The sequence below is a fragment of the Moschus berezovskii genome, chromosome 2 (assembly GCF_049115385.1).
Source record: "Moschus berezovskii isolate FMDL1 chromosome 2, NW_MosBer_1.0, whole genome shotgun sequence".
Taxonomy (NCBI): domain Eukaryota; kingdom Metazoa; phylum Chordata; class Mammalia; order Artiodactyla; family Moschidae; genus Moschus; species Moschus berezovskii.
The window spans coordinates 50,402,207-50,416,640 of NC_142461.1; the positions used below are offsets into that span (position 1 = coordinate 50,402,207).

Genomic DNA, 14,434 nt, shown 5'->3' on the forward strand with positions numbered 1-14,434 from the left:
GGTTGGGAAGATCCCCTGCAGAAGGGAACAGCTACCCACTCCAGTATTCTGGCCTGGAGAATTCCATGGACTGTACAGTCCATGGGGTCACAAAGAGTCTGACACAACTGAATGACTTTCACTTTCACTTTTACTATGCCCCATAATGAGTCTAAAAGAGAATACAATCCTTCACAAACTCAACTGCTGCGTGAGAAGGGGAGAAGTGGGTCAGGCATAAAAGAACAGGTGTGACCTTCATATATTGACAACAAGTAGAACATCTGCCAAGCTTCTCTGCCTTTCAAAGTACAGTGCAGACCTAACAAAACGACCGAAGATAAGAGTATCTGCAATCTCTTTCAGACCGAACTGAACTAAAAGTTGCTAAGTCATATCCAACTCTTTGCGACCCCATGGACTGTCCATGGAATTCTCTAGACCAGAATACTGGAGTGGGTAGCCTTTCCCTTCTCCAGGGGATCTTCCCAACCCAGGGATTGAACCCAGGTCTCCTGCATTGCAGGCAGACTCTTTACTAGCTGAGCCACAAGGGAAGCTTTCTAGAGTCATCCATTTTGAGTTCTTCTGAATTGGAGAGGTGAAGCAGAGAAAAGAGAATTTACCCACAAATCTTGGAGCCCAGGAATCTGCCACTTTCTTAGATGTTCATGTTACTTCTAATCTAAAATGTGTTCATGGATCGTGGCTCTCTCTGCATCTGAGAATCAGCATGAGACCACAAGTTTTCAGATATGGGTATGAATCCTGACTCCACGTTATATCAGGAGCTCTCCATGCCTCCCTTCTCTACTTCAGAGAGTTTGCTGTGAGGATTAAGTGATTATAATGTATGAAAGCGCCTAGTTTAGTACCTGACTCACATTAGGCAGTACTTCATAAAAGTGAATGAAATTTCCCTTGCTCCTCTGAGGAGAGCCATAATTTTGATACAGGTCAGCAGGTACCCAAGGAGCATCTTTGAGCCTGCAGCTCAGAAACCCACTACATCAGCCCCACAATCACAATGAACATGACAGAATGAGACTGGCCATGATATAAGAGACATGAACAACATGGAAGTCACTACTTTAGCTGCTTCAGTGAAAATCTCAGCACTTCATTTCCAACTTCTATCTTCAACCCACACACTTATGCCCATGGGACCCAAGTGATAATTTCTTCTCAAGAGTTCACACTGAAGTAGAAGCAAAATGAAATGGGAAAAAGTAGGACTCTTCAATACATGACATATAAAAGGAGATAAATCATTTGTTTTGTTTTTTTTCCTTGGCTTTGCAGTCTTTGAGATCTTAGTTCCCTGACCAGGGATCCAACACAAGCCTCCTGAATTGGAAATGTGGAGTCTTCATCACTGGACCACCAGGGAAGTCTCTCAACTATTTAAAAGTCTTGCTTTAAAAATATGCTATTTTTAAAACATGTATGTACCTCAATTCCCATCATCTATTTGGTGGCCAGAAGTTCGTTCAGATTTTTTGTTACAGCTTATGGACAAACCCAAATGAACTTTTTGGCAAACCCAGTAATATAGGGAGCAAGATACACTGCTTTCTATTACCCAAAATTTCTGTTATAGAGTAATAGTGATAAACTACAATCTAGAATGCTAAATATTTTAAATACATAAATTTTATATCAAATACCAGAGAGTTAATTGGTCTAATTTCTTAGGTAGAAGTATATTTGAAAGTACAACAGTACCTAATTACTAGATATTCTCAATCCTGCAAGTAACTAAACTTGTAATTTTAAACCACAAGTCATAAAGAAGCAATTAAGATGGAGTTTATGTAATATTGTGGTATACAACAATACACTTACCAAAAAACATGCAACATTTATAAATGTCAATGCTGTACAAAGAGTTACACAGAAAAACACAGGAAAAATGGACAGGTTAAAGAAACGTAGTTTAACTCTCACATTAAATTTTTCAAAATCTAAGACTGGGTATATAAGGGAAGAAAGATAATTACAGTAGAAAGACTTTCAAAAAATGTGTAAAGATAAATGTTATTGTTTTCATCAGCTCAGAAGAAATTGTTTTCTCAACTAAACACATGTTTTCACAAATTAGGGAGGGCAAATTTCCTGAAAACATTCCTTCTATTAATACACAAGACAGTCTGTTTTCTGGCAAGATAGAGGAATGCAGTATTCTGATTTATCTAATATTTAAGTTTACCGAGAATTAGCAGTCAAATTAGAATAGAAACAATACCCTAAACTGAGCTGAAAAGAATTTGATATTTGAGGATTCACAATCTTTCAGTGGCTCAGAGTTATGACCATGAATATCAATTATCACTGTACCAAGGCTATCTGGAACAGCATTTAATAGTTCTATTAACATAAATGTACTAAAGTCTTTTTTAGAACAGTCTTTGGGACTCTGTGGGAGAGGGTGAAGGTGGAATGATTGGAGAGAATGGAATTGTAGCATGTATATTATCATAAGTGACCAGTCCAGGTTCGACGCATAAATTTTCCTCTGTTCAAAAAAAAAAAAAAAAAATAAGAAAACAGAAAGATAAAAAAAAAATAAAATAAAATAAAGTCTTTCTTTTTGTGTATGTTTCAATGCCAAATAAAAATAACTCTTGGAAAAACAACAAAGAAAGCAATCTTTTCTCAATAGAGAAGCATATACTACTTCTTATGATCTAGACCTTTTTCAGAAACTCTCATTTTTATCGTGCTAAAGTGAACAAACCATGGAGTGACAAATTCTGAGATGTCCTTGATCTCAGAGGAGGAGTGAAACAGAACCCATCATCCGTCCCTTTCCCCACTGGAAGATAATGAAGGCCTCTGGGAATAGACCCCAAGGACCAATGACCTACAGGTTATCCTTGAAGATTAACAGATGCATCACAATGACCTTAGACAACTCTCCAGACATCAAAATGTTTGGCACAAGTCTGAATATATAAACCTTGTAAAAACTCTAGCCAAATTTTATTACATGAATCAGTAGCATCAGTAGTTCACCACAGTTATATACAGATACATATGCTTATATATGGAATATTTCTGGAAGGGTACACAAGTGTGGACATTGTAAGTGGGAATGGGGAGTGGCTGGGAGTTTTCCCTTCAAACTCCTTTGCAACATTTGTTTTTATCATATACATATATTAATAATTTTTCAATAAAGTTAACTGATAAAAAGAAGAATTCACTTCATATTCTGGTATCTTTAATTTTAAATGCAGTTATTAAATGTTTATTTTACTATTAAATAAAGAAAGGATTAAGTTGCTACTCTGTAGCCTCCTTCCTTTTTTGTCATAAAAAGAAATTTCAAAACTAAACAGGCACCATTACTCAGCAAGGACCCTTCCAAGAATATCAACCAGCACATACTAAAATTTTAAACTTACCAATTTAGCTGCAAGAATTTGTATACTCCTTACACTCTGTTATTTTCATTTCTTTTACAACAGAAAAAGCCCAGTGCTTTTTATGATGGTATATTTTAAACTATCTTGTGGCTATTGTTTTCACACAACACATGTAGTGTCTACATCTTAGGCTCCAAAATGTATACTGTCTACAGTGGGATTTTTTTAAGTTTCAAAATAACATGCTTTCTGACCTATGGGTTAAAGGGGGCAGGGGCAGGGATCGTTTCCTTTTTCTCCAAATTCATATCCAGAAGAGAACACTCCTCTTCACATAATCTAAAAGTCACAAAATAACAGAAACTACTACAAGTCATTTGCAACTACCACCCACTCTTCTTTTAATATAGAAATTTCCCTGTTTGGCTCTAAACTTCCATGTGTCAGTATTGGGGAAAAGCCTAGACCATACTCGGAGCTAGCTGGATGGACTGTGGGAACAGTCTACCCACACTGAAACTAGGAGTTCCAATTTAGAGCTTGAGAGAGAGAAAAGTATTGTGTGATGTATACACAGCTTCAACCTGAACAAGTAGTTCTGAAGGTATTAACACAAGCACATTGAATAGTAAGTATAGATAGTTCCAAGTTCATCCTTCATTTTCATCTTTGGCTTATTTTTATATGGAAGCAGTTTCATACTGACTGTTCTTCCAAGATCAATTTTAATGTCATGTACTCAAGATTATGTGCTCACGCATTTATGCTAAAAGGCCCTCTTCCAAAGCTTGTGGAAAGGTTCTCAATTCCAGGAGACCTTATACCGATGTCATGAACCCAAGATGAAATCTCAAACAGGAAGCAAGCCCCAAGTGGAAGGAAGACAGAAACAGACAAGAGGAGGGATGAGGCTAGCCAAACGGATAGATAGAAACCCTGACTGGTAGTTGAGGGGTCGGGAAGCGTTCTCCTGGATGTGGTGGTAACCACGAGGACCCGGGGTGATGCTTGGTGGATTTACTGCTTTCCGGTTACGCTTTCTGCACAACTCTAGGCTCCACCTTCGCTCTTTAGACTACTTTGCCGCAGGGTCCACTGAAAACAGCCTGCCTACGAGGAAGGTTCACGCTTTGTGAGATCTCAAGACAGTTTGAGCCTTGAAGATTTGTATGTTTTGTTTTTTGGGTTTTTCTTTTCCACTTGAGGGTAAACTGTGCGGGGAAAGCTAACTTTTCGTTGGAGAGCAGTGCACAACCTTCCCGCAGGTCTGCATTTATATTGAGTTCTGCCTTCCTCCTGACATCAATGGTTTAGAGAAACTTTCAGACAAAATGAGGGAAAGCATCCATCAAAACGCAAAGACGCAGAATGGAACTTTTCCTCTGCGGTGAGAAAAAAAAAAAAAGTCACTTCTGCTTCTCACAGCCAAGAGCTGAGTCTGGGAACCTCCGGACAAGGAAGGAAGGTTTGGTAATGAAGGACACTGGAGAAAACAATGCTAAGCCTGCGATGCCTCCGGACACCGTACATCCTGCCCCAGCCCCGCGACCCACCCACCGCCCACCCACAGCCAAGCTCCCGGGGCCGCGCGGCCTCGCTTACCTTGATGATGCTGCTGCGCCGAGGGGTCGCCCGCGCAGCCTCCAGGAGGGCGGCCTCGCTGTCCGCCGGGGGCCCCGCAGCTCCGGGCAGGGCGACCCCACTGCGACGGTCCCTCCACCGGCCCCCAGGGGCCGCCGCCACGCAGTCCCCGGAGGTGGCATCCGGGCCCACTCGGGGGTCGTCTTCGCTCCCGGCCGCGTCAGGCGGCGCTGAACCCTCCCGGCTGGCTGCGCCCTCGGCCATGGCCGAGCGCGGTTCGGGGTCCCCGCGGGGAGGCGGCACGCCCGGCAGCGGAGTGCAGCCGCTGGGCACGGGTGCGCTCTTGCACCGGGAGGCGGCCCGGCCAGACTTTGTTTCACCGCCCTTTTGCGGCGGCGGCGGCAACTTTCTGGAGAGGAGGCATCGCTCGAGTAGAGGCGTCCGCGGGCTCTGGTCCAGGAGGCCGGCAGTCCGCGGAGGGGGCGCGGGGGGGTGGACTGCGGAGAAGATGTGAGCAGGAGGGAGGAAAGACGACAAGGAGAGGGAGGTGTCCGAATGTGATGCACACGCCCGCTCCGCGCCAGACAAAAGGCACCGGGCGCCTGGCCGGGCGGCCGCAGAGGCCGGGACGCGCGCGGCCTGAGAAGGGCTGGAGCCCGGCGACCGCTGCCCGGCGCACCCGCCACCTGCCCGGGGACCGCGCTGCAGCGGCCCCAGGAAGTGCGGCGGCGGCGGCAGCGACCTCCACTCCGCTCTGTTGTGACAGGGAGGGAAGACTTGTTTTGACAGCCCGTGGGGATTGGCAGACGTCTGGGCCTCTTAGGAGCCTCGCCTCGCCGACGGGGGGTCGGCCCGACCAATCCCCACTGCGGAGGGGTGTGCCCGAGCACGAAGAATGGAATGTGTTCTTTAACTGGGAGCCCGCCCAGCCGGGCTCGTGTACTCGAGTGGGTTGTGAGAGCACGCTTGCGTGTGCGTACATTTTGAGAAGTTTAGATGTTCGACACGACCCTGGAGATGCAACAAAATCGGGGGGTGGGAGAGAGGGGAGGGGAAAACAAACCGTCATTTGCAAAGCAAAGCAATTTGGAAGAAATGGGGTGCTGAGTGCTAATGTCAGTGCCTTTGGGGTGACTTCAAACCATCGGGGGTTAATTGCAGACTCTCACCTTTAGAAGTTAAGTCCATGCAGAGATAAACCAGGGTTTACTGGAACCCTGTTGTTGGATAATTTGATTCAGGTTCCATATAAAAATCTTCAGTTCACTCTGCACTGTTAATAAATATGACAAGGAAAGGTAATTAGATAAAACGAGGGTAGTAGGAAACAGAACCAACTAAATCCCTTTAAAGAATGACTCCTCACAAAGCACATACAGGATTTGTTGTTGTTCAGTCGCTCAAAGGTGTCCGACTCTTTGCTACCCCATGGACTGCAGCACACCAAGCTTCCCTGTCCTTCATCCTCTCCCGGAGCTTGCTCAAATTCATGTTGGCTACCTGCAAGGTGAGGTAAGGGATTTAATCACTATCCTAAAACATTTGATAATGAATGGTTCAACTTCTTCTCTGTAGATAATCCTATGTAAACATATTTTGCTCATTTCCAGCAAGTTAGCAAGCAAGATATATCCCTGAATTAAGGCACAGAAATTAACCACAGAATTCTCAGATAGATGAAAAAAGGATGGCTCTGAGAGTCCCTAGTAAGATTTGATATTTTAATTTAAAAGACTTTCTGCATCACTACGAACAAAGCTAGTGGAGGTGATAGAATTCCAGTTGAGCTAATTCAAATTCTGAAAGATGATGCTGTGAAAGTGAACTGCACTCAATATGCCAGCAGATTTGGAAAACTCAGCAGTGGCCACAGGACTGGAAAAGGTCAGTTTTCACTCCAACCCCAAAGAAAGGCAATGCCAAAGAATGCTCAAACTACCGCACAATTGCACTCATCTCACACACTAGTAAAGTCATGCTCAAAATTCTCCAAGCCAGGCTTCAGCAATAGGTGAACTGTGAACTTCCAGATGTTCAAACTGGTTCTAGAAAAGGCAGAGGAACCAGAGATCAAATTGCCAACATGCGCTGGATCATCGAAAAAGCAAGAGAGTTCCAGATAAACATCTATTTCTGCTTTATTGACTAGGCCAAAGCCTTTGGCTGTGTAGATCACAATAAACTGTGGAAAATTCTGAAAGAGATGGGCATACCAGACCACCTGACCTGCCTCCTGAGAAACCTGTACGCAGGTTAGGAAGCAACAGTTAGAACTGTACATGGAACAACAGACTGGTTCCAAATAGGAAAAGGAGTATGTCAAGGCTGTATATTATCACCCTGCTTATTTAACTTATATGCAGAGTACATCATGAGAAATGTTGGACTGGAAGAAGCACAAGCTTGGGATCAAAATTGCAGGGAGAAATATCAATAACTGCAGATATGCAGATGATACCAACCTTATGGCAGAAAGTGAAGAGGAACTCAAAAGCCTCTTGATGAAAGTGAAAGAGGAGAGTGAAAAAGTTGGCTTGAAGCTCAACATTCAGAAAATTAAGATCATGGCATCCAGTCCCATTACTTCATGGGAAATAGATGGGGAAACAGTGGAAACAGTGGCTGACTTTATTTTTCTGGGCTCCAAAATCACTGCAGATGGTGATTGCAGCCGTGAAATCAAAAGACGCTTACTCCCTGGAAGGAAAGTTATGACCAACCTAGACAGCATATTAAAAAGCAGAGACATTACTTTGCCAACAAAGGTCCATCTAGTCAAGGCTATGGTTTTTCCAGCGGTCATGTATGGATATGAGAGTGGTACTATAAAGAAAGCTGAGTGCAGGAGAATTGATGCCTTTGAACTGTGGTGTTGGAGAAGACTCTTGAGAGTACCTGGACAAGGAGATCCAACCAGTCCATTCTAAAGGAGATCAGTCCTGGGTATTCACTGGAAGGACTGATGTTGAAGCTGAAACTCCAATCCTTTGGCCACCTGATGCGAAGAGCTGACTCATTGGAAAAGACCCTGATGCTGGGAGGGATTGAGGGCAGGAGGAGAAGGGGATGACAGAGGATGAGATGGTGGATGGCATCACCAACTCGATGGACATGGGTTTGGGTGGACTCTGGGAGTTGGTGTTAGACAGGGAAGCCTGGCGTGCTGCGGTTCATGGGGTCACAAAGAGTCAGACACGACTGAATGACTGAACTGAACTGAATATTAGAATCTATGTTAAATCTCATTTATAACATTGTCATTTTTAATTATTAATAATTTTATAATTTGCAATGTTACTTGCTCCTTTGACCAAGAATAGGAGAAATTCTGCAGCCTTTAGATGCGGAATGTGTTAGAATATCAGAATTTCAGAGATACAAGGAGATGTAGAGATCATCTAGCACGTGCCTTTTTTATTTCCCCCAAATGAGATGAAAGCCCAGAAAGCGTTAATTTCTTGTCTACTAGTTAGCAGTAGCTGAAATTAGAATCTGCCACTTAACTCCTCCAATAATCTCTTCACTATTTTATCTGGCTCCTCTGGGGCTGCAAGAAACCAGAACTGGATGAGGCCCTTGGGAGTTTTCAGATTTGACATTTACCAACTTTTAGGGAAGACTGAGAAGGCTTCATTTTACCTTTTCTTTAAATATAAATAGAGCCTACTAATGAATGTATCAGATTAGCAACCTCTGGTTATAGATCAACACCACCCTCTAGTGAAATTCTGAGAACTGCATCGTAAAACTGATGCATTTTTTTCTTTTTTTCTCAGATGAAAAAGACAGTAGAGAAAATTCAGTGTTTCCTTTCAACCGATCTGCCCTTATAACCCATGTTATAACCTATGTATGGATGTGAGAGTTGGACTATAAAGAAAGCTGAGTGCCGAAGAATTGATGCTTTTGAACTACGGTGTTGGAGAAGACTCTTGAGAGTCCCCTGGACTGCAAGGTAACCAAACGAGTCCATCCTAAAGGAGATTAGTCCTGAATATTCATTGGAAGGGCTGATGCTGAAGCTGAAACTCCAAGACTTTGGCCACATGATGCAAAGAACTGACTCATTTGAAAAGACCCTGATGCTAGGAAAGATTGAGGGCAGGAAGAGAAGGGGACAACAGAGGATGAGATGGTTGGATGGCATCACCCACTCAATGGACATGAGTTTGAGTAAGCTCCGGGAGTTGGTGATGGACAGGGAAGCCTGGTGTGCTGCAGTCCATGGTGTCGCAAAGAATCAGACACTACTGAGCAACTGAACTGAACTGCCCTTATAATCCACAGACTAAAGGAAGGACGTTAAAGGGCAACCACATTTAAAACGATCATGGTGGTGGTGGTTTAGTCACTAAGCCGTGTCCAACTCTGGCGACCCCATGGACTATAGCCCTCCAGGCTCCTCGATCCATAGGATTTTCCAGGCAAGAACACCAGAGTTGCCATTTCCTTCTCTAGGGAATTTTCCTGACCCAGGAATCGAACCGGAGTGTCCTGAACTGCAGGCAGTATTGTTTACCGACTGAGCTACCAGGAAAGCTCATAAAATGACCATACATGTCCTTTGCCTTCATAAGAAATATTGTTACTTGCTATACTCACAAACATACCCTATTTTAAGCTATCACTGTTTTTCTTTGATATTCAAGTATTTCATTTGAGTCTTCTACAGTTGCTTTCAGAGCTTCATCTTTCTGTGTTTCCCTAATAAAAATTCCATTTTTGGGTTGTCCTGAAAAATGTAAAACTGTGGTTATCTCTATCTTGTTCTACGATATTAATATATTTACAGGGATTTCCAATGTAAATCATTTGTTTATATGAACTTAATAATATTTTTGATATCAAAATTAGTGTCACCTTACTAATTTTTATAGTCAGTGATCTTCAAAAAAATAAACTAGAAAGTATAGTGCAGTGTACAAAATTTTTCTTGTTTCAACTAGATAGTGTCCAGTTATTCTCATCTCTTTTCTCCCTTAACAGCATTCTGTCTCACCCTCATGTGAAGGCAAACACGCACATACACACACCTCTGAATCTTTGCCCTGAGCATCAGTTCATAAAGACTGTTGTCTATATATTATGCTGTGAGAATACAGTTGGACCTTGATCTAGCAGATATCACTCTATGGTCTTCTAGCATAAGCTCAGAAGGCTTTTCCTGATATTCATATTTTCAGTTAAAAACTAAAAAGAACTCTCCATTGAACCTACTCCTACCCAGGCACAGATTCTACTCTGTGGCCCCACTGGCAAGACTAAGAGAAAGGTTACCAGATTCGTTTAGGTTAGCAACCATAGCCACATTCCTACACCTTCATTAAAAAAACAAAAAACTCTGCCAGTTACTATCACTCACAACTCCTGCCGTCCAATCTTTCACCAAGTAATGTGAAAATCACTTGTTGGGCAAATTGGAAGCTGGGGGGAATGGCGGAAGGGATGTGAATAAGAATCATAAATTGTCGATTCAAACGTCACCACCTCAAAGATGCCTTCTCTAACCACAAATCTCAAGTTGCCCCTTCAATCTCACACACATACTATGTTATGCATATTATTCAGTTTTGTTTTCTCATAGGATTTTATCACTGTAAATAAACAGTCCTGTGCAGGGAATTGTTTCTCTACATAGTCTGTCACGCTGCCCTCCTGTCTCTGCCCCACAATACAGTCTTCATGTGCTTAACCTATTTTGTTCATCGCTGTATTTCTAGCTCCCAGAACCATGCCTGGTACAGAGTAAGTTCTTGGTAAATATTTGGGGACAGAATCTTCACCTTTGCAGTCCTCTGACTGAATAAAACAACTGCTTCTGATAAAGAAAAATGACTCTGTCACCAAGAATTTCTTATCATTAAGGATCCTAGAATTCCATTCTAGGGCAAAAATCAGAGCAGATTCAAAGCAAGCAGTGGCAAAATTAGAATAAACTGGAGTGACATGAAATCGAGAACTGGACTAAAAAACAACTGATGTGAACCTAGCCAGATCCAGCAAACCTGAAAATACCAAGCCCAGAATCAAAGACCAGATATGTCAAGGTAGTCCTTCTAGTTCAGGTTAGTCACTCCAGAACTGTGGGCCTAAGAAAAATCCAGTGAGAATAGTTCCATACATTACCAAGAAATCACATTTGGAAGGAGAACTTATAATTTCTTTCTGTTAATATGGACCAGATAATCCTCAATGAAGAAATCTGATCTCCACTTTACAGATAAGGAAACGAAGGGTCAAAAGAGTCAATTCACTTGCTCAGAGTGACAGAACCAGGATAGGAGTCCCAGACGACTTCAAAGCTTGTGGTTCTTCCTACTACACAAGGTTTTACAAGTCTCGTGCATACAAGCATACAAGTCTCGTGATGGTCCTGGAGACTTCACCTATTCTGAAGAACCACTCCTTCAAATCTGGAACCACTCATATTAAGCACAACTACCTCTTTTCTTAATATCAGCATTTTAGGATTTTAAATAGCTCAACTAGAATTTGTTCATAGTTTCCTAAGACCCACTTGACTTCACACTCCAGGATGTCTGGCTCTAGGTGAGTGACCACAGCATCTTGGTTACCCAGGTCATTACGACTTTTTTATACAGTTCTTCCATGTCTTCCTGCCATCTCTTCTTAATCTCTTCTGCTTCTGTTAGGTCCTTACTGTTTCTGTCCTTTATTGTGCCCATCTTTGCATGAAATGTTTCCTTGGTATCTCCAATTTTCTTGGAAAGATCTCTAGTCTTTCCCATTCTATTATTTTCCTCTATTTCTTTGCATTGTTCACATAAGAAGCTTTCTTATCTCTCCTTGTTATTCTCTGGAACAGTGCACTCAATTGGGTATATCTTTTCCTTTCTCGAGAGTCGACTCATTGGAAAAGACCCTGATGCTAGGAAAGATTGAGGGCAAAAGGAGAAGGGGGCGACAGAGGATGAGATGGTTGGATGGCATCACTGATTCAATGAATATGAATTTTAGCAAAGTCAAGGAGATAGTGAAAGACAGGGAAGCCTGGTGTGTTGCAGTCCATGGGGTCGCAAAGAGTTGGGCACAACTTAGTGACTGAACAACAAAAAAGATGCATTGAGATATAAGTACAACATTTTCAAATGAGCCACATATATCTTTATATTCAGTCACAGAGCTCCCCAATACACATTAATCATTTAGATTTGTTAGAAAAAAGTGATTTGTAGGGTAATTTGTAGGGAAAATATTATGGTATATGCTGGGTTTCCAGATGGCTCAGTGATAAAGAATCTGCTTGCCAATGCAGGAGATATGGGTTCGTTCTCTGGTTTGGGAAGATCCCCTGAAGAAGGAGATGGCAACCCACTCCAGTATTCTTGCCTGAAGTGACATAGACAGAGGAGCCTGGTAAGCTATAGTCCGTGGGGTCACAGAGTCGGACATGACTGAGCAACTAAACAACAACAGCAAAATATATGCTAAGTCAATAAAAGATAACCAAAACTTAATATAACCTCTTAAAATTCAAGATTTTCCTTTTATTGACAGGCATTCCTTCATCTCTTATATTTCAGTAATTAAAACATAAAAATCAACTAATTTTATTTCTAAGTACAAGGATACTCCATTTCATAATAACAGTCCTACAAAAATGAGAGTTCCCTGGTGGCCTAGTGGTTAGTAGTCTACACTTTCACTGCCCTGGTCCTCGGTACAATCCCTGGTTGCAGAACTGAGATCCTGCAAGCCTCACAGCAGGAAAAAAAAAAAAATCAGTTGCAAATTGTTTATGATAAATCTAAATTCACCAGTTTAATAAATCTTCCAGGTACTGAAAGGCAACAAATATCAATATTTAAGACATCACTAACTACAGCCAATATTCTTCAGGGTCTGATGGCTGCTATTTCATCCAGGGGTTGGAAAACCTTTTCTACCTGCAGGAGAACAGAATGCCCAGGTGTTTGTCCAATAACACACCCCCTCAGGAATCACTCCATGTAGACCCTGAAGCTAAAATACACTATCAGCAGTCCCAGCCCAATCATCTGGGAACAGCCTGTATGATCAGGGCAGGGGTCATTTAAAAATAGACAGTGTTGATTTATTTTCTATGTATTAACTTACTTTGACATGGATCCTAGAGTTGGAGCTCAGGTCATGGTTATGTTCCCTACTGATACAGAAGCCACAAAGGCATTTATAGAAATTATCACCGGAATGGCGCCAATGATGCCCCTGGGAAAACTTTTATCTCTTCTTTTATCTATTTTATTTAACAACTTGAGACTTTTCTGTGTATGATTTTATAATATAAACTTCTTCAAATCAAACATACTCCTGATGTCTGACACTTGCAGGAGTGAATACAGGGTAGGCTTCTCCTCCTCTCTCCCACATAAATCTAATTTATTTGCATGTGGTAAGGGTTCTTCCTCCAATTTCACCAAGATTTGAAATTTATTCATGCTTGTTAGTATCATAGGACTCACTAGAAGAAAGTATAGAGTCATATTTCTTTATACTCTTTTCCTTTGGACACAATAAAGGACAGAAACAGTATGGACCTAACAGAAGCAGAAGATATTAAGAAGAGGTGGCAAGAATACACAGAAGAACTATACGAAAAAGATCATCATGACCCAGATAACCACGATGGTGTGATCAGAGCCAGATATCCTGGAATGTGAAGTCAAGTGGATCTTAGGAAAACTCACTAAGAACAAAGCTAGTGGAGGTGATGGAATTCCAGTTGAGCTACTTCAAATCCTAAAAGATGATGCTGTGAAAGTGCTGCACTCAATATGCCAGCAAATTTGGAAAACTTAGCAATGGCCACCTGATTGGAAAAAGTCAGTTTTCATTCCAGTCCCAAAGAAAGGCAATGCCAAAGAATGTTCAAACTTCCGCACAACTGCACTCATCTCACACACCTTAGCAAAGTAACGTTCAAAATTCTCCAAGCTAGTTTTCTATAGTATGTGAACCAAGAATTTCCAGATGTTCAAGCTGAATTTAGAAAGGCAGAGATCAAACTGCCAACATCCACTGGATCACAGAAAAAGCAACAGTGTTCCAGAAAAACATCTACTTTTGTTTTAATGACTATGCCAAAATCTTTGACTGTGTGGATCACAACAAACTGTGGAAAATTCTTAAAGAGAAGGGAATACCAGACCACCTTACCTGCCTCCTGAGAAATCTGCATGCAGGTCAAGAAGTAACAGTTAGAATCAGACATGGAACAATGGACTGGTTCCAAATTGGGAAAGGAGTACATCAGGGCTGTATATTGTCACCTTGCTTATTTAACTTATATGCAGAATAGATCAAGTGAAATGCCAGGTTGGACAAAGCACAGCTGGAATCAAGATTGCTGGGAGAAATATCAATAACCTCAGATATGCAGATGACACCACCCTTATGACAGAGAGCAAGAGGAACTAAAGGGCCTCTTGATGAAATTAAAAGAGGAGAGTGAAAAAGTTGTCTTAATACTCAACATTCAAAAAACTAAGATCATGGCATCTGGTCCC

General features: G+C 41.9%; 1 protein-coding gene across 1 annotated transcript in view; it reads right to left on the reverse strand.

Moving 5' to 3' along the window:
• Window positions 1-5,706, reverse strand: part of PLCL1 (phospholipase C like 1 (inactive)) — a 369,453-nt gene extending 363,747 nt beyond the window's left edge. The window contains exon 1 of the mRNA XM_055397811.2: window positions 4,950-5,706. Coding sequence (XP_055253786.1) covers window positions 4,950-5,192 — 243 coding nt within the window. The 5' untranslated portion in view covers window positions 5,193-5,706. The remainder of the gene's footprint in view (window positions 1-4,949) is intronic.
• Between the last annotated feature and the right edge of the window lie 8,728 nt (window positions 5,707-14,434).